The 20,422-nt window shown below is 44.1% G+C and overlaps 1 protein-coding gene across 2 annotated transcripts in view; it reads right to left on the bottom strand.

The window, feature by feature from the left end:
* The window catches only part of ctnna2 (catenin (cadherin-associated protein), alpha 2), a 1,403,856-nt gene that overhangs the window by 308,211 nt on the left and 1,075,223 nt on the right, over positions 1–20,422 (bottom strand). For both annotated transcript variants that reach the window (XM_055644902.1, XM_055644985.1), the window contains exon 13: positions 718–869. In XM_055644902.1, the coding sequence (XP_055500877.1) occupies positions 718–869 (152 nt within the window). The remainder of the gene's footprint in view (positions 1–717; positions 870–20,422) is intronic.

The raw sequence follows: 20,422 nt of genomic DNA, 5'->3' as shown, positions 1-20,422 counted from the left end.
TAAAATGCAGCAAAAAATCCACACTAATCTTTTTATCGTGAAATATATGACTAAGTTGAACATGCTAGCTGTTTAGTTTAGTTTAGAGATACAGCACAGAAACAGGCCCTTCGGCTCACCAAGTACACACCGGCCAGCAATCCCCGCACATACACCAAGTCAATTAAACTACAAACCTGTAATTTAATCAAAGTGTGGGAGGAAACCGAAGATCACGAGAAAACCCACGCGGTCATGGGGAGAAGGTACAAACTCCATACAGACAACGCCTGTAGTCACGATCGAACCCGGATCTCTGGCGCTGTAAGGCAGCAACTCTACCGCTGCGCCACCTTAGCCACCCACAATTAACTTTGGGAAGGTTATATTGTAGTCTCCTTCTGTGCAAACATCCCATTTCTGCATCAGCTTCTGAACATTCAAATGCCTCGTTCCAATGCCTAAATGCATTGTCCTTCTCAAGCTCACCTGGATAATGTAATGACCGACTCACATCCAAGCAGAGGGCAGATGAACACTTGGCAACAATCAATGGATGAGAATTATTTTTATTTCTTTGGCTACTTCATCCAAGATCATGATTGCTGCCTTTACCAAAAACATTAAGTAAATCAGCCCCCGTGCTTCAGATTTAGCAACCTTTAGATGTCAAACTATTTTAGCAGTGAGCACTGCCACCCAAGTCGGTAAATCCAAGTAAAGAATTGGCAAACATACCCTTATCATCAGCACTGCTTTCCTGATGTCGCGTACTCCATCGTAAACTAAGCGTGAAGCATCTATGAACTCATTCTCCTCGAAGGCTTGTGGGGGAGTTGCACTCAACGCTTCAATTGCGACTTCCACTTGTTCAGCAAAACGAGGCATGACTGGATGGGCAAGGGAAAAAAAAAACACACACAAATAACGAATTAGAGATTTTCTTTATCCATTCTTCCACTGTGCCTTAAGGCCTGAACACTCTTTATGAAGTGTACCCAGGCTTGTCTTATTGAGACAGAATACGCTGTAGATTGGACTCTGATTAATTCCGCTGAAGCTCTGCTAAGTAGTATAAAATTACCTTAGCATTACTGGCTAAAGAGGATGAGAAAATAAGTAAAATAGCAGTTTTAAGGCAAAGATTGAGAAGATTTTTGACTGGTATGCATGTCGGAGGTTATGGGGAGAAGGCGGGAGAATGGGGTTGACAGGGAAAGATAGATCAGCCATGATCGAAGGTGGAGTAGACTTGATTAGCTGAATGGCCTCATTCTGGTCCTATCACTTATGACCTTATGATCATATATGATCATTGACTGTAAATCATTTTGAAACATTCATCAAGGTCATAAGACACAGTTATAAAAATGGAATAACCTGCTGATGCTGGTTTATACCATAGAAAGATTCAAAATGCTGAAGTATCTCAGCGGGTCAGGCAGCATCTCTGGAGAACATCGATACGTGACTCAGATCTCTGCTTCAGATACAAGGCATGATGTGGAATAACAAATGGTTCTTGGTGTTGCAACTCATCAATGTATTATTAACAAATCTTTTAAATTAAACTGTAACAGAATGTAAATAGAGTGTTAATTTATTCTCTGTGCTGTGATTACTTTACATGAAATTGCACCAAAAAAAAAATGTTCTGGATTTACATAGCATATTTCCATTTGCTCATAATATTGATTTAATATTTACAGATGATCTCAGTATCAATCACTTGATCTTTCCGGAGGGCCTTGCAATTTCCAATTCTCCTCTCCTTCCCTCCACCTCAAACACTGACTTCGACTTGGCTCAAATTCCAATACATCGTGCCAAAGGTGTCAGAAATGCAATCCTTTGGATTAGCCCTGAAGTCACTGGGTTCTTGGGGTAAACAAAAGATCTCAGAATTTAAGGAAGAGCAGGAGACACTTCACAGTGCTAACGACCAACTCAAAATGACAGAAAAAGAGGATGAATTGGTAATTGATCAGTGAAATCATTATAGAACCATAGACAATAGGTGCAGGAGGAGGCCATTCGGCCCTTCAAGCCAACACTGCGAATTTCAATATGATAATGGCTGATCATCCAAAATCAGTACCCCACTCCTGTTTTCTACCCATATCCCTTGACAGGGATATGTCCTGATAGAAACATGGAAACATAGAAAATAGGTGCAGGAGTAGGCCATTCGGCCCTTCGAGCCTGCACCGCCATTCAATATGATCATGGTTGATCATCCAACTCAGTATCCCATACCTGCCTTCTCGCCATACCCCCTGATCCCTTTAGCCACAAGGGCCACGTCTAACCCCTTCTTAAATATAGCCAATACTGGCCTCAACTACCTTCTGTGGCAGAGAATTCCACAGATTCACCACTCTGTGTAAAAAATGATTTTCTCATCTCAGTCCTAAAAGATTTCCCTCTTATCATGTGGGAGATCAGGGATATGGTCGGTGTCCCTGGTGACTACGTTTGCAGGAAGTGTGTCCAGCTACAGCTCCTGGCAGATCGCATTGAACGATTGGAACTGCGGCTGGATTCATACTGGAGCATCCACGATGCTGAGAAAGTCGTGGATAGCACGTACAGTGAGTTGGCCACACCACAGGTAAAAGGTAAGAGGACAGAAAGGGAACGGGTGGCCAATAGTCAGCAAAGCAGTAGGCAGGTAGTGCAGGAGTCCCCTGCGGTCATCTCCCTCCTAAACAGGTATACCATTTTGGATACTGTTGAGGGAGATAGCTCATCAGGGGAATGCAGCAGCAGCCAAGTTCATGGCACCATGGGTGGCTCTGCGGCACATGAGGGGGGGGAAAAAAGAGTGGAAGGGCAATAGTAATATGGGATTCAATTGTCAGGGGAATAGATAGGCGTTTCTGCGGCTGCAAACGAGACTCCAGGATGGTATGTTGCCTCCCTGGTGCAAGGGTCAGGGATGTCACTGAACGGCTGCAGAACATTCTGGAGGGGGAGGGTGAACAGCCAGTTGTCGTGGTGCATATTGGCACCAACGATATAGGTAAAAAAAGGGATGAGGTCCTACAAGATGAATTTAGGGAGCTAGGAGATAAACTTAAAAGTAGGACCTCAAAGGTAATAATCTCTGGATTACTACCAGTACCACGGGCCAGTCAGAGTAGAAATAGGAGGATATTGCAGATGAATACGTGGCTTGAAAAATGGTGCAAGGGGGAGGGATTCAAATTTTTAGGGCATTGGAACCAGTTCTGGGGGAGGTGGGACCAGTACAAACAGGACGGTCTGCACCTGGGCTGGAATGGAACCAATGTCCTTGGGGGAGTGTTTGCTAGTGCTGTCGGGGAGGATTTAAACTAATGTGGCAGGGGGATGGGTACAAGAGCAGAGAGGCAGGGGGGTGTAAAATGAGGGTAGAAGCAATAGGCAGCAAGGTGAAAAGTAAAAGTGGCAGGCAGACAAAACCAGGGCAAAAATCAAAAAGGGCCACTTTTCAACATAATTGTAGAAGGGGTAAAAGCATTGTAAAAACAAGCCTGAAGGCTTTGTGTCTCAATGCAAGGAGTATTCGTAATAAGGTGGATGAGTTGAACGTGCAGATAGCCATTAATAATTATGATATAGTTGGGATCACGGAGACATGGCTCCAGGGTGACCAAGGCTGGAAGCTGAACATCCAGGGATATTCAATATTCAGGAGGGATAGAGAGAAAGGAAAAGGAGGTGGGGTAGCGTTGCTGGTTAGAGAGGAGATTAACGCAATGGAAAGGAAGGACATTAGTTTGGAGGATGTGGAATCGGTATGGGTAGAGCTGCGAAACACTAAGGGCAGAAAACGCTGGTGGGTGTTGTGTACAGGCCACCTAATAGTAGTAGTGAAGTTGGAGATGGTATCAAACAGGAAATTAGAAATGCGTGCAACAAAGGCAAAAGAGTTATAATGGGTGACTTCAATCTACATATAGATTGGGTGAATCAAATTGGCAGGGGTGCTGAGGAAGAGGATTTCTTGGAATGTATGCGGGATAGTTATCTAAATCAACATGTAGAGGAACCAACGAGAAAGCAGGCTATTTTAGACTGGGTATTGAGTAATGAGGAAGGGTTAGTTAGCAGTCTTGTTGTACGTGCCCCCTTGGGCAAGAGTGACGATAATATGGTTGAGTTCTTCATTAGGATGGAGAGTGACATTGTTAATTCAGAAACTATGGTTCTGAACTTAAAGAAAGGTAACTTTAATGGTATGAGATGTGAATTGGCCAAGATTGACTGGCAATTAATTCTAAAAGGGTTGACGGTGGATATGCAATGGAAGACATTTAAAGACTGCATGGATGAACTACAAAAATTGTTCATCTCAGTTTGGCAAAAGAATAAATCAGGGAAGGTAGCGCATCCGTGGATAACAAGGGAAATCAGGGATAGTATCAAAGCGAAGGATGATGCGTACAAATTAGCCAGAAAAAGCAGCATACCAGAGGACTGGGAGAAATTCAGAGACCAGCAGAGGACGACAAAGGGCTTAATTAGGAAAGGAAAAAATAGATTATGAAAGAAAACTGGCAGGGAACATAAAAACTGACTGCAAAAGTTTTTATAGATATGTGAAAAGAAAGAGATTAGTTAAAACAAATGTAGGTCCCTTGTAGTCAGAAGCAGGTGAGTTGATCATGGGAAACAAGGATATGGCGGACCAATTGTATAACTACTTTGGTTCTGTCTTCACTAAGGAAGACATAAATAATCTGCCGGAAATAGCAGGGGACCGCGGGTCAAAGGAGTTGGAGGAATTGAGTGAAATCCAGGTTAGTCGGGAAGTGGTGTTGGGTAAATTGAATGGATTAAAGGCCGATAAATCCCAAGAGCCAGATAGGCTGCATCCCAGAGTACATAAGGAAGTAGCTCCATAAATAGTGGATGCATTAGTAATAATCTTTAAAAACTCTTAAGATTCTGGAGTAGTTCCTGAGGATTGGTGGGTAGCAAACGTAACCCCACATTTTAAGAAGGGAGGGAGAGAGAAAACGGGGAATTACAGACCAGTTAGTCTAACATCGGTAGTGGGGAAACTGCTAGAGTCAGTTATTAAAGATGGGATAGCAGCACATTTGGAAAGTGGTGAAATCATTGGACAAAGTCAGCATGGATTTAATAAAGGTAAATCATGTCTGACGAATCTTATAGAATTTTTCGAGGATGTAACTAGTAGCGTGGATAGGGGAGAACCAGTGGATGTGGGGTATCTAGACTTCCAGAAGGCTTTCGACAAGGTCCCACATAAGAGATTAGTATACAAACTTAAAGCACACGGCATTGGGGGTTCAGTATTGATGTGGATAGAGAACTGGCTGGCAAACAGGAAGCAAAGAGTAGGAGTAAACGGGTCCTTTTCACAATGGCGGGCATTGACTAGTGGGGTACCGCAAGGCTCAGTTCTGGGACCCCAGCTATTTACAATATATATTAATGATCTGGATGAGGGAATTGAAGGCAATATCTCCAAGTTTGCGGATGACACTAAGCTGGGGGGCAGTGTTAGCTGTGAGGAGGATGCTAGGAGAGTGCAAGGTGACTTGCATAGGCTGGGTGAGTGGGCAAATGTTTGGCAGATGCAGTATAATGTGGATAAATGTGAGGTTATCCATTTTGGTGGCAAAAACAGGAAAGCAGACTATTATCTCAATGGTGGCCGACTAGGAAAAGGGGAGATGCAGCGAGACCTGGGTGTCATGGTACACCAGCCATTGAAAGTAGGCATGCAGGTGCAGCAGGCAGTGAAGAAAGCGAATGGTATGTTAGCTTTCATAGCAAAAGGATTTGAGTATAGGAGCAGGGAGGTTCTACTGCAGTTGTACAGGGTCTTGGTGAGACCACAACTGGAGTATTGCGTACAGTTTTTGTCTCCAAACCTGAGGAAGGACATTATTGCCATAGAGGGAGTGCAGAGAAGGTTCACCAGACTGACTCCTGGGATGTCAGGACTGTCTTATGAAGAAAGACTGGATAGACTTGATTTATACTCTCTAGAATTTAGGAGATTGAGAGGGGATCTTATAGAAACTTACAAAATTCATAAGGGGTTGGACAGGCTAGATGCAGGAAGATTGTTCCCGATGTTGGGGAAGTCTAGGACAAGTGGTCACAGTTTAAGGATAAGGGGGAAATCCTTTAAAACCGAGATGAGAAAAACTTTTTTCACACACAGAGTGTTGAATCTCTGGAACTCTCTGCCACAGAGGGTAGTTGAGGCCAGTTCATTGCCTGTATTTAAGAGGGAGTTAGATGTGGCCCTTGTGGCTAAGGGGATCAGGGGGTATGGAGAGAAGGCAGGTACTGGATACTGAGTTGGATGATCAGCCATGATCATATTGAATGGCGGTGCAGGCTCGAAGGGCCGAATGGCCTACCCCTGCACCTAATTTCTATGTTTCTATCCTTAAACTGTGACCCCTAGTTCTGGACTTCCCCAACATCGGGAATAATCTTCCTGCATCTAGCCTGTTCAACACCTTAAGAATTTTGTAAGTTTCTATAAGATCCCCCCCCCCCAATCAAGTCAAGTCAAGTCAAGTCAAGTTTATTTGTCACATACACATACGTGATGTGCAGTGAAATGAAAGTGGCAATGCTCGCAGACTTTTGTGCAAAAGACAAACAACAAACCAACCAAACAAATTATAAACACAATCATAACACACATATTCTTTTACATAATAAATAATGGAAGGAAAAACGTTCTGTAGAGTTAGTCCCTGGTGAGATAGGCGTTTACAGTCCGAATTGCCTCTGGGAAGAAGCTCCTTCTCAACCTCTCCATTCTCACCGCATGGCAACGGAGGCGTTTGCCGGACCGTAGCAGCTGGAACAGTCCGTTGCAGGGGTGGAAGGGGTCTCTCATGATTTTGTTTTCTCTGGAGTTGCACCTCCTGTTGTATAGTTCCTGCAGGGGGGTGAGTGAAGTTCCCATAGTGCAATCTCCTGCCATCTCCTGCAGTCCTGCCATCTCAGGAATCAGTCTGGTGAACCTTCTCTGTACTCCCTCTATGGCAAGTCTTTCCTCAGATTAGGAGACCAAAACTGTACGTAATACTCCAGGTGTGGTCTCACCAATCTTCTAACTTCTAACGGGTACAAGCCGAGTCTATCCTGTCTTTCTTCATATGAAAGTCCTGCCGTCTCAGGAATCAGTCTGGTGAACCTTCTCTGTACTCCCTCTATGGCAAGAATGTCTTTCCTCAGATTAGGAGACCAAAACTGTACGCAATACTCCAGGTGTGGTCTCACCAAGACCCTGTACAACTGCAGTAAAACCTCCCTGCTCCTATACTAAAATCCTTTTGCTATGAATGCTAACATACCATTGATGCCCTTACGTTCTGAACAGTTGGAAATATAATCCGATGTACATGCAACTGTGGTTTAAACATGCTGCCAGGGGAGGTGGTGAACCCTTCAAGATGGTGCCAAAGCCAAGCGACTCACTGCTTGCTGGTCCCAGGTCTACCGATGAAAATAAATTTAACCTAGTCTCATTCCCAGGATCGATAAATTAATATAGTCATGACTTCATAGGGCGTTAAGGGTGGAAGCAGGCTCTTCGGCCCATCTCATTCATACTGACCAGGTTGCCTAACCAAGCTAAACACACTTGCCTGTGCCTGACCCATATCCCTCCAAACCTTCTAAATCTATGCCCTCTAACCTTAAACCTGTGTTAGGTTTAGACTCCTCTACCCTGCGAAAGAGACTATGGCTATTCATTTTATCAATGCCCTCCGTAATTTTATATGCTTTTATAAGGTCACCCCTCAGCCATAGATAAAAGACCAAGCCTCTCATAAGTTCATGTTATAGGAGCAGAATTAGGCCATTCAATCATGGCTGATCTATCATATAGAGGTGTACAAGATCATCAGAGGAATAGATCAAGTAAGTGCACCGCCTTTTGCCCAGATTGGGGAATTGAGAACAAGAGTTTGAAGGTGAGGGGAGAAAGATTTAATAGGAACGTTTTTAAGAAAGAACTGCAGATGCTGGAAAATCGAAGGTACACAAAAAAGCTAGAGAAACTCAGCGGGTGCAGCAGCATCTATGGAGCGAAGGAAATAGGCGACGTTTCGGCCCAAAACGTTGTCTATTTCCTTCACTCCATAGATGCTGCTGCACCCGCTGAGTTTCTCCACCTTTTTTGTGTACCTTTAATAGGAACGTGACTGGTAAGTTTTTTACACAAAAGATGGAACGAGGACGTAGTTGTGACCTATGGGCAGGTATGGGCAGGTGCATGGATAAGACAAGTTTAAATGTTTATGGGCCACGTGCAGGCAGGTGGGACCACTGGAAATGGGGCATGTTGGTCGGCGCAAACAGGTTGGGCAGAAGGGCCTGTTTCCATGCTGTTATACTCTTTGATTCTTATTTCCTTTTCTAAATGAGTATTAAGACAAGCCAATAATTTCTCAGTCTTTAATTCTGGAATTCTGGATTTATCCAATTTGTTGGAACTGCCGAGCCAATAAATCCAACCTTTGTGAGTACCTTTGGCATAAGGCCTCCTGCAGTTCAAGAAGGAAGCTCATCACTGCCTTCTCCAGGACAATTATGGATGGCAAGAAATGCTGGATTTGCCAGCAGTGCCCAGGCTCTGAAAAATGAATGCATAAAGACTGGAAAAGTACTTAGAGGAGAGACAGCTAAAATTGTGAGCAGTTCTGAAACTTAGAGCAAGGGACTGCAGTGAATTAAAATTGGGTATGCATAGGATGCACAGGACCAGGATGAGAGGAGCACAAATATTTGAAAAGTTGTCTAAATAGAAATGCTGGAAGAATTCAATGAATAATTCAGGTTGTTGAACTTTTACTTTCCACAGATGCTGCTTGACTTCCAGTATTTCTTTTTGTGTTGTGTTTCAAATTCCAACAGTTGCAGTTTTGCCTGCTGTCTGTCTTCAGGAGGTTGACCATCGAGGGAATTAAGAAGTAGGATGAGGATTTTAAAATACAGTCATAGAACATAGAAGAGTACGGCATAAGAATAGCCCTTCAGCCCACAATGTTTGCGCTGAACATAATGTCAAGACCAAATCTTATCTGCTTGCACTTCATAAGCTCATGTTCATAAATTCTCGGAGCAGAATTAGGCCATACATAGAAACATAGAAACATAGAAATTAGGTGCAGGAGTAGGCCATTCAGCCCTTCGAGCCTGCACTGCCATTTAATATGATCATGGCTGATCATCCAACTCAGTATCCCGTACCTGCCTTCTCTCCATACCCTCTGATCCCCTTGGCCACAAGGGCCACATCTAACTCCCTCTTAAATATAGCCAGTCTAGAGAGTATAAAGCAAGTCTATCCAATCTTTCTTCATAAGACAGTCCTGACATCCCAGGAATCAGTCTGGTGAACCTTCTCTGCACTCCCTCTATGGCAATAATGTCCTTCCTCAGATTTGGAGACCAAAACTGCACGCAATACTCCAGGTGTGGTCTCACCAAGACCCTATACAACTGCAGTAGAACCTCCCTGCTCCTATACTCAAATCCTCTTGCTATGAAAGCCAACATGCCATTCGCTTTCTTTACTGCCTGCTGCACCTGCATGCCTACCTTCAATGACTGGTGTACCATGACACCCAGGTCTCGCTGCATCTCCCCCTTTCCCAATCGGCCACCGTTTAGATAATAATCTGCTTTCCCGTTTTTGCCACCAAAATGGATAACCTCACATTTATCCACATTAAACTGCATCTGCCAAACATTTGCCCACTCACCCAGCCTATCCAAGTCACCTTGCAGTCTCCTAGCATCCTCCTCACACCTAACACTGCCCCCCAGCTTAGTGTCATCCGCAAACTTGGAGATATTGCCTTCAATTCCCTCATCCAGATCATTAATATATATTGTAAATAACTGGGGTCCCAGTACTGAGCCTTGCGGTACCCCACTAGTCACTGCCTGCCATTGTGAAAAGGACCCGTTTACTCCTACTCTTTGCTTCCTGTTTGCCAGCCAGTTCTCTATCCACATCAATACTGAACCCCCAATGCCATGTGCTTTAAGTTTGTATACTAATCTCTTATGTGGGACCTTGTCGAAAGCCTTCTGGAATTCCAGATACACCACATCCACTGGTTCTCCCCTATCCACGCTACTAGTTACATCCTCGAAAAATTCTATAAGATTCGTCAGACATGATTTACCTTTCGTAAATCCATGCTGACTTTGTCCAATGATTTCACCACTTTCTAAATGTGCTGCTATCCCATCTTTAATAACTGACTCTAGCAGTTCCCCACTACCGATGTTAGGCTAACTGGTCTGTAATTCCCCGTTTTCTCTCTCCCTCCCTTCTTAAAAAGTGGGGTTACGTTTGCTACCCGCCAATCCTCTGGAACTACTCCAGAATCTAAAGAGTTTTGAAAGATTATTACAAATGCATCCACTATTTCTGGAGCTACTTCCTTAAGTAATCTGGGATGCAGCCTATCTGGCCCTGGGGATTTATCGGCCTTTAATCCATTTAATTTACCCAACACCACTTCCCGACTAACCTGGATTTCACTCAATTCCTCCACCTCCTTTGACCCGCGGGCCCCTGCTATTTCCGGCAGATCATTTATGTCTTCCTTAGTGAAGACGGAACCAAAGTAGTTATTCAATTGGTCCGCCATATCCTGGTTCCCCATGATCAACTCACCTGTTTCTGACTGCAAGGGACCTACATTTGTTTTAACTAATCTCTTTCTTTTCACATATCTATAAAAACTTTTGCAGTCAGTTTTTATGTTCACTGCCAGTTTTCTTTCATAATCCATTTTTCCTTTTCTAATTAAGTCCTTCGTCCTCCTCTGCTGGTCTCTGAATTTCTCCCAGTCCTCCGGTATACGACCCATCAAGTCTACTCCACCATTCAATCATGGCCGATATTATCTTTCCTTTTCAATTCCATTCTCCTGCCTCCACCCCATAACCCCTGATATCCTTACTAATCAAGAATCTGTCAATCTATGCCTTAAATAATATCCATTGACTTGGCCTCCATAGCCCTCTGTGGCAATGAGTTTCACAGATTCACCACTTAATCCATATCCTTCCATTCCCTGCAGATCCATGTGCCTATCTAAAACTCTCTTCAAGGGGCTGTCCCACTTGTGCGACCTAATTGGCAATTCTAGAAGAGTTTAGGAGAGTTTGAAAAAATGACATGTTGAAGACCTCCTTCGACTATGTAGAAGTCCTCCTTCCACTATGTTGATGATTAGCTAGGGCTAACTACGACTAACTTTGGGAAAATTGGACACCGAATAGTGAAGACAACCTCCTTCAATCTCCTTCGACCTGCCTTCGACTATGATGAAGACCATCTACGATTACCTTCGACTACCTTCGACTACCCTCGATTACCTACGACTAACATGCCGACCTAATATGACCTACTACGACCTATGACTAAACCTACGTGTAAAAAAAGTATCGATTTTTTTCCATGGCGTTTTTTAACGTTGAAAAAAACGCCGCAACCTAGCTGAGGCCTCGAGTACACGGAGACCACTCTCGAGCATGAAGGAGAGTTACGAAGACCTCCTACGACCTCGTGTCGACCAAGCTGCGAGCATGAGTCGAGGGCAAACACGCCAGAACTCGAGGATTAGGTCGCCCAAATGGGACAGGCCCTTAAATCCCATTATGGTATCTCCCTCAGTCACCACTCCTGGCAGATCGTTCCAGGCATTCAACACCCTCTGTGTAAAAAAATGTGTCCCGCACATCTCATTTAAACTTTGCCCCTTTCACCTTAAAGCAACGCCCTCTTGTGTTTGATATTTCTATCATGGGAAATAAAGGTTCTGACTATATACCCTATCTATGCCTCTCATAATTGTATATATTTGTTGATGGATTTGGCAGTGATGGCCAGCAAAATTGGGGTGTTGCACAAAGGAATATTTGAGCAAAAAAATGATGATATTCTTGAATATAAAGCAGGTACAAGGTGAAAGAATTAAACATTTTCTGAATAATTATTTACCTATTGAAGGTGCATCGCCCAGCTGTTTCTTTGTTATGTTACCAACGCATGCAATGTATAAATGAGTTTTACATTTATTTTCATTTGGCTCATTGTATTTTAAACTAAACCTCTAGATACTAAAATAATTCTTTAACCATTCTAGGTTGACCTTAAATTGAGTACAATCTTTTTGCTTTCATTCAGCCGTTCCTGGACCTTCCTTCTCATGCACTCCGTATACATTTCCTGACCTTCCTTTCAATAGTAGACTTGATGAGCCGAATGGCCTAATTCTGCTCTGATCACTTATCCAACAGGTTTATTTTGCGTGCACCTGATTTCTGTTTTATTTTCTCTCTGCCTTTTTTTCCAGGAAAAAGTTCTTCACCGATGTCCTACCAATGCTCTTATCTTTCAGTAGTTCTTAAAAATTCATATTATCAGTTAATCAGTTCCCCTGGAGAACAGCCTGAAAGATGCCCTTAAAATCACGCATTACTCAGTCTCTGTAGCCAAATGGATCTGTGCTCTAGATTCCAACTATACATAATTAATGCAAGGGGAAATCTGCTGGTACATGACAAAGGTATTGCTCAGAACTAGGTCACTGATATTTTGTCTTTTGAGAAGGTGCATCTAATGATGCGTTGAACCTTGACTATATATCTGGAGAGAAATTATTTTCCTGTGGTCAATTGTACTGCAAAGTTTGGCACGCGTTACAATGTACACATGAGGAAGCCTCTTCATTATCTCAGTATAATGCCATCATTTATATTACCGTTTTTGGTCATATAATTGACCCAGCGGTAGAGTGGCTGTCTTGCAGCACCAGAGACCCGGGTTCAATCCTGACCACAGGTGCTTGCCTGTGCGGAGTTTGTACATTCTCCCCTTGAACTCTGTGGGTTGTCTCCAGGAGCTCTGGCTTCCTCCCACACTCCAGAGGCGTACAGGTCTGCAGGTAAATTGGCTTTGTATAATTGTAAATTGTCCCTGGTGTGTGTAGGATAGTGCAAGAGTGTGGGGATTGCTGGTCGGCACAGATATGGTCGGCACAGACATGGTCGGCCGAAAGGACAGTTTCTGCATTGTATCTCTACACTAAAACTAAACTAAACTAATTCTTCATTCTTTCAACAGAGACAACGTAGAAGCAGACATAGGCCATATAACAATTGGAATCTGCTATACATTTCCTTCCAGATTTTCCACATCTTAGTTCAGTTTAGTTTAGTTTAGAGATACAGCGCTGAAACAGGCAACTTAGCCCCATTGAGTCGACCACCAGTCCCCGCACACTAACACTATCCTACACACGCTTTACACTTATTAAACCTTTATACCAAGTGTATTAAGTATACCAATTTACATTTACACCAAGCCAATTAACCTACAAACCTGTACGTCTTTGGAGTGTGGGAGAAAACTGAAGACCTCGGAAAAACAATTGGTTGCCAGGTGTCAACAAAATAGAGAGAGTACAGAGGAGATTTACTAGAATGTTGCCTGGGTTTCAACAACTAAGTTACAGAGATAGGTTGAACAAGTTAGGTCTTTATTCTCTGGAGCGCAGAAGGTTAAGGGGGGGACTTGATAGAGGTCTTTTAAAATGATGAGAGGGATAGACAGAGTTGATGTGGACAAGCTTTTCCCTTTGAGAATAGGGAAGATTCAAACAAGAGGACATGACTTCAGAATTAAGGGACAGAAGTTTAGGGGTAACATGAGGGGGAAACTCTTTTACTCAGAGAGTGGTAGCGGTGTGGAATGAGCTTCCAGTGGAAGTGGTGGAGGCAGGTTCATTGGTATCATTTAAAAATAAATTGGATAGGCATATGGATGAGAAGGGAATGGAGGGTTATGGTATGAGTGCAGGCAGGTGGGATTAAGGGGAAAAAAAATTTGTTCGGCACGGACTTGTAGGGCCGAGATGGCCTGTTTCCGTGCTGTAATTGTTATATGGTTATATGGTTAAAACCCACGCAGGTCACGAGGAGATCATACAAACTCCATACAAACTCCGTACACAGTACCCATAGTCAGGATCAAACCCGTGTCTCCGGCGCTGTAGGCAGCAACTCTACTGCTACACCACCGTGCCCCCCTTTGCAGTCTCTTTGCTCTTTGCAGTTTAAAACACCTATCAAACTCAGCTAATGCTTTGGAAATGTTTGGTTTAGGTGTCAGATGTATTATTGTCAAATGTACGAGGCACAGTGAAAAGGTTTGCTGTCCAAACAGATCAGATGTACCATACATGGTATGTACCATAGAAACATAGAAATTAGGTGCAGGAGTAGGCCATTCGGCCCTTCGAGCCTGCACCGCCATTTAATATGATCATGGCTGATCATCCAACTCAGTATCCCGTACCTGCCTTCTCTCCATACCCTCTGATCCCCTTGGCCACAAGGGCCACATCTAACTCCCTCTTTGGTATGTACCATACCATACAAAAGTGGGTGGATTTGTAGATAGTGAAGATGGTTGTGAATGATTGCAGCAGGATCTGGATCGATTGGCCAGGTGGGCGGAGGAATGATTGATGGAATTTAATACAGAGAAGCAGTTGCGGACTGGGTCTAAAAAGATTGGTTGCCAGGAGACAAAGGGGGCCCACTTCATCAGGGGCCCACTTGCCATTGGGCAAGCTGACAACCTGGCAAGTCCACCACTGCAGAGAAGTATGAGGCATTGCATTTTGGGACGTCTAACAAGGGCAGGTCCGCACAGTAAATGGTAGGCCTCTGGAGAGTGTTGTGGAGCTGAGGGATCTAGGCGTACAGGTGCATGGTGCCTTGAAGGTCGAGTCGCAGGTAGATAAGGTGGTCATTGGACATCATCAGTCAGAGTAATGAGTATAGAAGTTGGAAGGTCATGTTGCATTTGTACAAGACATCGGTGAGACCGCATTTAGAACATTATGTTCAGTCAAGGGCACAATGATATAGGAAAGTTATCATCAAGCTTGAAAGGGTTCAGAAAAGATTTACAAGGATGTTGCCAGGACTAGAGGGCGTGAGCTATAGGGAGAGGTTGAGTAGACTGGGTCTCTATTCCTTGGAACACAGGAGGATGAGTGGTGATCCTATAGAATAATCATTAGAGGAACAGATTGGGCAGATGCATAGAGGCTCTTGCCCAGAGTAGGCGAATGTCAGGCTAGATAGAAACATAGAACATAGGTGCAGGAGTAGAGGCCATTCGGCCCTTCGAGCCTGCACCATTCGCCATTCAATATGATCATGGCTGATCATCCAACTCAGTATCCTGTACCAGCCTTCTCTCCATACCCCCTGATCCCTTTAGCCACAAAAACCACATCTAACTCCCTCAAATATAGCCAATGAACTGGCCTCAACTACCTTCTGTGAGAATTCCACAGATTCACCACTCTCTGGGTGAAAAAAATGTTTCTCATTTCGGTCCTAAACGACTTCCCCCTTATCCTTAAATAGGTTCAAGGTGAAGGGGAAAAGATGTAATAGGAATCTGAGGGGCAATTATTTCTCACAAAGGGTTAAGGGTCTATGGACTAAGCTGTCAGAGGAGGTAGTTGAGGCTGGGATTATCCCTTCGTTTAGGAAACAGTTGGACAGGTACATGGATAGGACAGGTTATGGAGGGGTAAGGACCAGACGCAGGCAGGTAGGACTAGTGTAGCTGGGACATGTTGGCCAGTGTGGACAAGTTCGGCCGAAGGGCCTGTTTCCACACCGTGTCCCTCTATGACTCCATGACTCTATAATATAAGTACAATCAAGTCAAACTCAAGTACAATGGATAAAGCAAAGGGGACGATGCAGGCCCATAGGATGGAAGGAAGACTATTCAGCCAATCCTTCCAATCTCAGAAATAGTGCATCCCTCTAAACTTTATGGTGACGGGCAAAGCTTAATGGAAATATGCGGGGCAGGACTCTTGCACAGATGATGATCAGCATTTGGAACGCACTGCCAATGCTGTTTAAGATACTTTTAGATAGGGACATGGATATGCAAGGAATGGAGAACAATGTATCTTGTTCTGGTCGTTGAGATGAGATTCCTCCTCCATTTTATCCCCCACTCATTCTTCCCCACCCCACACCTCCCACTCATTCTTCCCCACCCCACACCACCCACTCATCCTTCCCCACCCCACCCTTACTTCTCTCCCCTGAACCCTGACTGACCTTGCACTGGTTTGTCCCCTCCCCCTCCCTCTCCACCTTCGTTCCCTCCTCCCGCAGCACAATTGGCACCTTTCCTATCCTCGAGCGTCACAATTTGCAACACTTTATCCGAAGATAGACACACAGTGCTGGAGTAACTCAATGGGCCAGGCAGCATCTCTGGAGTAAAAGGATGGGTGATGTTTTGGGTCGGGACTATTTTCTAGCCTGCCGTTTTTACTCTGTATCTATTTTGCTCACACTTGTGTTTTTTTTCATCTCTGCCCTTTCTCCCACAATTTGCCTAAAAAAACCCCCTTGCTTGTGTTCATCTATTACCGGCCATGCTTTGGCCTGCTCCTTCTCTCTTCCAGCCTTTTTTCTCGCCCCTCCCCTGCAATCAGTCTGAAGAAGGATCCCAACCCAAAACGTTACCTATCCATGTTCTCCAAAGATCCTGCCTGACCCATTAATTTACACAAACATTTTGTAGATTTCTGATATCAGTCTATCTTGGCATCATGTGTAGCACATACATCATGGGCTGAAGATCCTGTTCCTGTGTTGCAACCTTTCTATGATCTCTATATTATTTATGCCCAGAGCCCACAACCAGAGAGCAGCGCTGAGCTACTATCTACCTCTTTGATGACCCTCGGACGATCCTTGATCGGACTTTGCTGGCTTTACATTGTACTAAATGTTATTCCCCCATCATGTATCAACACACAGTAAATGGATCAATTGTAATCATGCATTGTATTTCCGCCAACTGGTTAGCGCGCAACTAAAGCTTTTCACTGTACCTTGGCACACGTGACAATAAACTAAACTGAACTGTAATGTTCAATTTTATTCTATGCAAAGCCAAATCTTATCTCCTGGTAAGAGCTTCCCCAACCAGTTCTTGAATCATAGAGAAGGTTTAAATGAATATAGTTGAAATGCAAAGAAGACAAAAAAGAAAAACTCCTGTCGACTAAATAGAAGCTTTATTTCCTGAAGTTGAAGTTTCCCCAGCTCATTTGCAGCAGCATCGGTTTTTGTTCCAAGCCTAATCCACGGACACCTGCTGAGATGAATTACAATAATGTTTTATCCCTCACAATCAACTTTCACCTCACCAATTACCAAAAGAACAAATTTCTGTCTTATCCTTGATAAATCCTCATCATTAACTCAATTTAATCCACTTTTTATTGTAATGATTGGCATTTCATTGCTTTCCTCTTGTCAAGGAATCCAATGCATGAAAGCAGTAGTATGAGGCTTGTTATCACATCCTAAATTCTTCCACCGTCAAGCACATTAAACTATTTGACAAATTCAAAAGCAGAGAAACATAGAAAATAGGTGCGGGAGTCGGCCATTCGGCCCTTCGAGCCTGCACCGCCATTCAATATGATCACGGCTGATCATCCAAATCAGTATCCTGTACCTGCCTTTCCTCCATACCCCCTGATCCCTTTAGCCACAAGGGCCACATCTAACTCCCTCTTAAATAGAGGCAATGAACTGGCCTCAACTACTTTCTGTTGCAGAGAATTCCACAGATTCACCACTCTCTGTTTGAAATTTATTTTTCTCATCTCGGTCCTAAAAGACTTCCCCCTTATCCTTAAACTGTGACCCCTTGATCTGGACTTCCCCATCATCGGCAACAATCTTCCTGCATCTAGCCTGTCCAAAACCTTAAGAATTTTGTAAGTTTCTATAAGGTCCCCCCTCAATCTTCTAAATTCTAGTGAGCACAAGCCGAGTCTATCCAGTCTTTCTTCATATGAAAGTCCTGACATCCCAGGAATCAGTCTAGTGAACCTTTGCTGTACTCCCTCTGTGGTAAGAATGGCTTTCCTCAGATTAGATGATTACATGCAGGTGCAGCAGGCAGTGAAGAAAGCGAATGGTATGTTAGCATTCATAGCAAAAGGATTTGAGTATAGGAGCAGGGAGCTTCTACTGCAGTTGTACAGGGTCTTGGTGAGACCACATCTGGAGTACTGCGTACAGTTTTGGTCTCCTAACAACTCAAAAAGGATACCATCACGCATATAGCTTGCATCAACAAGACCTTGTTACCAGGAAAACTGAAGCTGTGGTGCTTCCAATTTGACATGCTACCAAGAATCATGTGGCCTTTATCAATGCATGAAATCCCCATCAAGAAAGTGGAAAAGCTGGAAATCATGATCAGCAAACATGTGAAACTGTGGCTTGGACTTCCACGACACTTGAGTGCTGTCGGACTGTATGGGAGTGGCAAATTGGAATTACTCATTGCAGGACTTGTGGAAGAGTTCAAATGCACTAAAGCGAGGTTGGTCATGACCCTTACTGAATCTAAAGATACTGTTATTTGAACAGCGGCCCCCAATGTGGCAATGGGGAGGAAATGGACCCCATCTGAAGCCGTTCAGAGTGCTAAGTCTGCTTTTCATTTCCGGGATGTGTTTGGCCAAGTTCAACACAGGAGAGCCGGGCTCGGGTTTGTCCCAAAAGTTCCTCAATGGCACAAGGCAACATCAGTGCAGAAGAGACGGCTCGTGGTGGAGGAGGTGAGAAGACGGGAGGAGGCAGAGCGACATGCCAAGGCCATCTCAGCAGGGCCAATGGACTAACTGGGGGAGCCTGGAAAAGAGGAAACTCAGCTGGCGTGACATCTGGCAAATGGAAGGATCTCAGCTAAATTTTGTCATCAGAGCCACATATAATGTTCTACCATCACCCCAGAACCTGAAGCAGTGGTTCGGAGAAAACCCCGCCTGCTTCCTTTGCCAAGCACATGCATCACTAAGGCACATTTTAACAGGATGCACTATGAGCCTCGTACAAAGGCGTTACACTTGGCGGCATAACCAAGTTGTCAGCTGGCATCAATCCTGGAACAGAGGCGTAAGATCACAAATGCTCCCCCACAAACATCAGCAGGAAATGTCCACTTCACAACATTTGTACCAGCAGGCCAACCTCCAGAGCACCAGATAACATCAAAGGATGCAAGCATTCTGCAGCCTGCTCAGGATTGGAAAATGGAAGTGGATTCAGAAAAAAAGCTTGTGTTTTCCCCAGACATTCTGGCCAGACATGGTCCTGTGGTCCACAACAGCCAAGTTGGCATACATTGTGGAATTGACAGTTCCATGGGAAGACGGTGTTGAACAAGCTTATGAGAGGAAAAAGAACAAGTCCTCTGAACTGGTAACTGAAGCTGCCCAGAATGGCTAAAATACCAAGATTTTCCCTGTCGAAGTAGGATGCAGGGGATTTGTTGCCACATCTATGACCAGGCTATTAAAGAAAATGGGGGTGAGGGGTCACTTCCTCCAACAAGCATTCAAGGCATTATCAAATTCTGCAGAAAAAAGCAGCAATTGGATTTGGATCAAAAGGAGAGATAACAATTGAATGAACGAATGAATCTCTTTATTGTCATTGCACATGGTACAACAAAATTTAAAAGTCAATCCCACGGTGAGATTCACAAGAGCAATTTTAAATATATAAGAAGAGGTAAAAATATATACATATAAAAAAAAATTACAGGAAAATAACAATAGCAGCTGAGGTAGAACCATTCAGTTGAATGTGAGTGTTATTTCTTATTTTGCATTATTAAGTTCACGTATGGCTATGGGGTAGAAGCTGTCTCTGAGTCTGTTTGTGCGAGTTTTGAAAGACCTGTACCGTCTGCCAGAGGGCAGCAGGTGGAACAGGTTGTGTCCAGGGTGGGAAGGGTCCTTCAGGATGTTGGCTGCCCTGCCAAGGCAGCGAGAGCTGAAGATGTCCTTCAGGGAAGGCAGTGGGCAGCCAGTGATTTTTTGTGCGGTGTTAATGCTGCAAGATGAAGCCAGGAGTGTATGGAATTGAGCGGGGTGTAACTGGGACGCCAGGTATCACAGTTGAGCCCTCTGGAGATGTTGTGGGCTTATCAATGAATCGTCAAAGAAGGAGGGCGCCCACCTGATGACCCCAATGACATACCTACCCTAATTTCACCACTCCAATCCCACTGCAATTAGCAAGAGTGCCGACTTATTACAGGGGTTGAAACATTGTCCTATTAGTTCTACTTTCTCACCTATTCCCTATGCATTTGACAGAGGTCAATTAACCTACAAACTTGCTCGTCTTTGGGATGTGGGAGGAAATCAAAGCACCTCTCGTGGTCACACGGAAAATATGCAAACTCCACACAGATAAGACCCATGGTTAGAATTGAATTGGGTTCTCTGGCGCTGTGAGGCAGCAGCTCTACCAGCTGCACCACTGTTCTGCCCATAAAGTGGTATTG

This window comes from Leucoraja erinacea, chromosome 1 (genome assembly GCF_028641065.1).
Source record: "Leucoraja erinacea ecotype New England chromosome 1, Leri_hhj_1, whole genome shotgun sequence".
Taxonomy (NCBI): Eukaryota; Metazoa; Chordata; class Chondrichthyes; order Rajiformes; family Rajidae; genus Leucoraja; species Leucoraja erinaceus.
The sequence above is the reverse complement of the archived record's forward strand: the minus strand, read 5'-3'. Positions and strand labels throughout refer to the sequence as shown.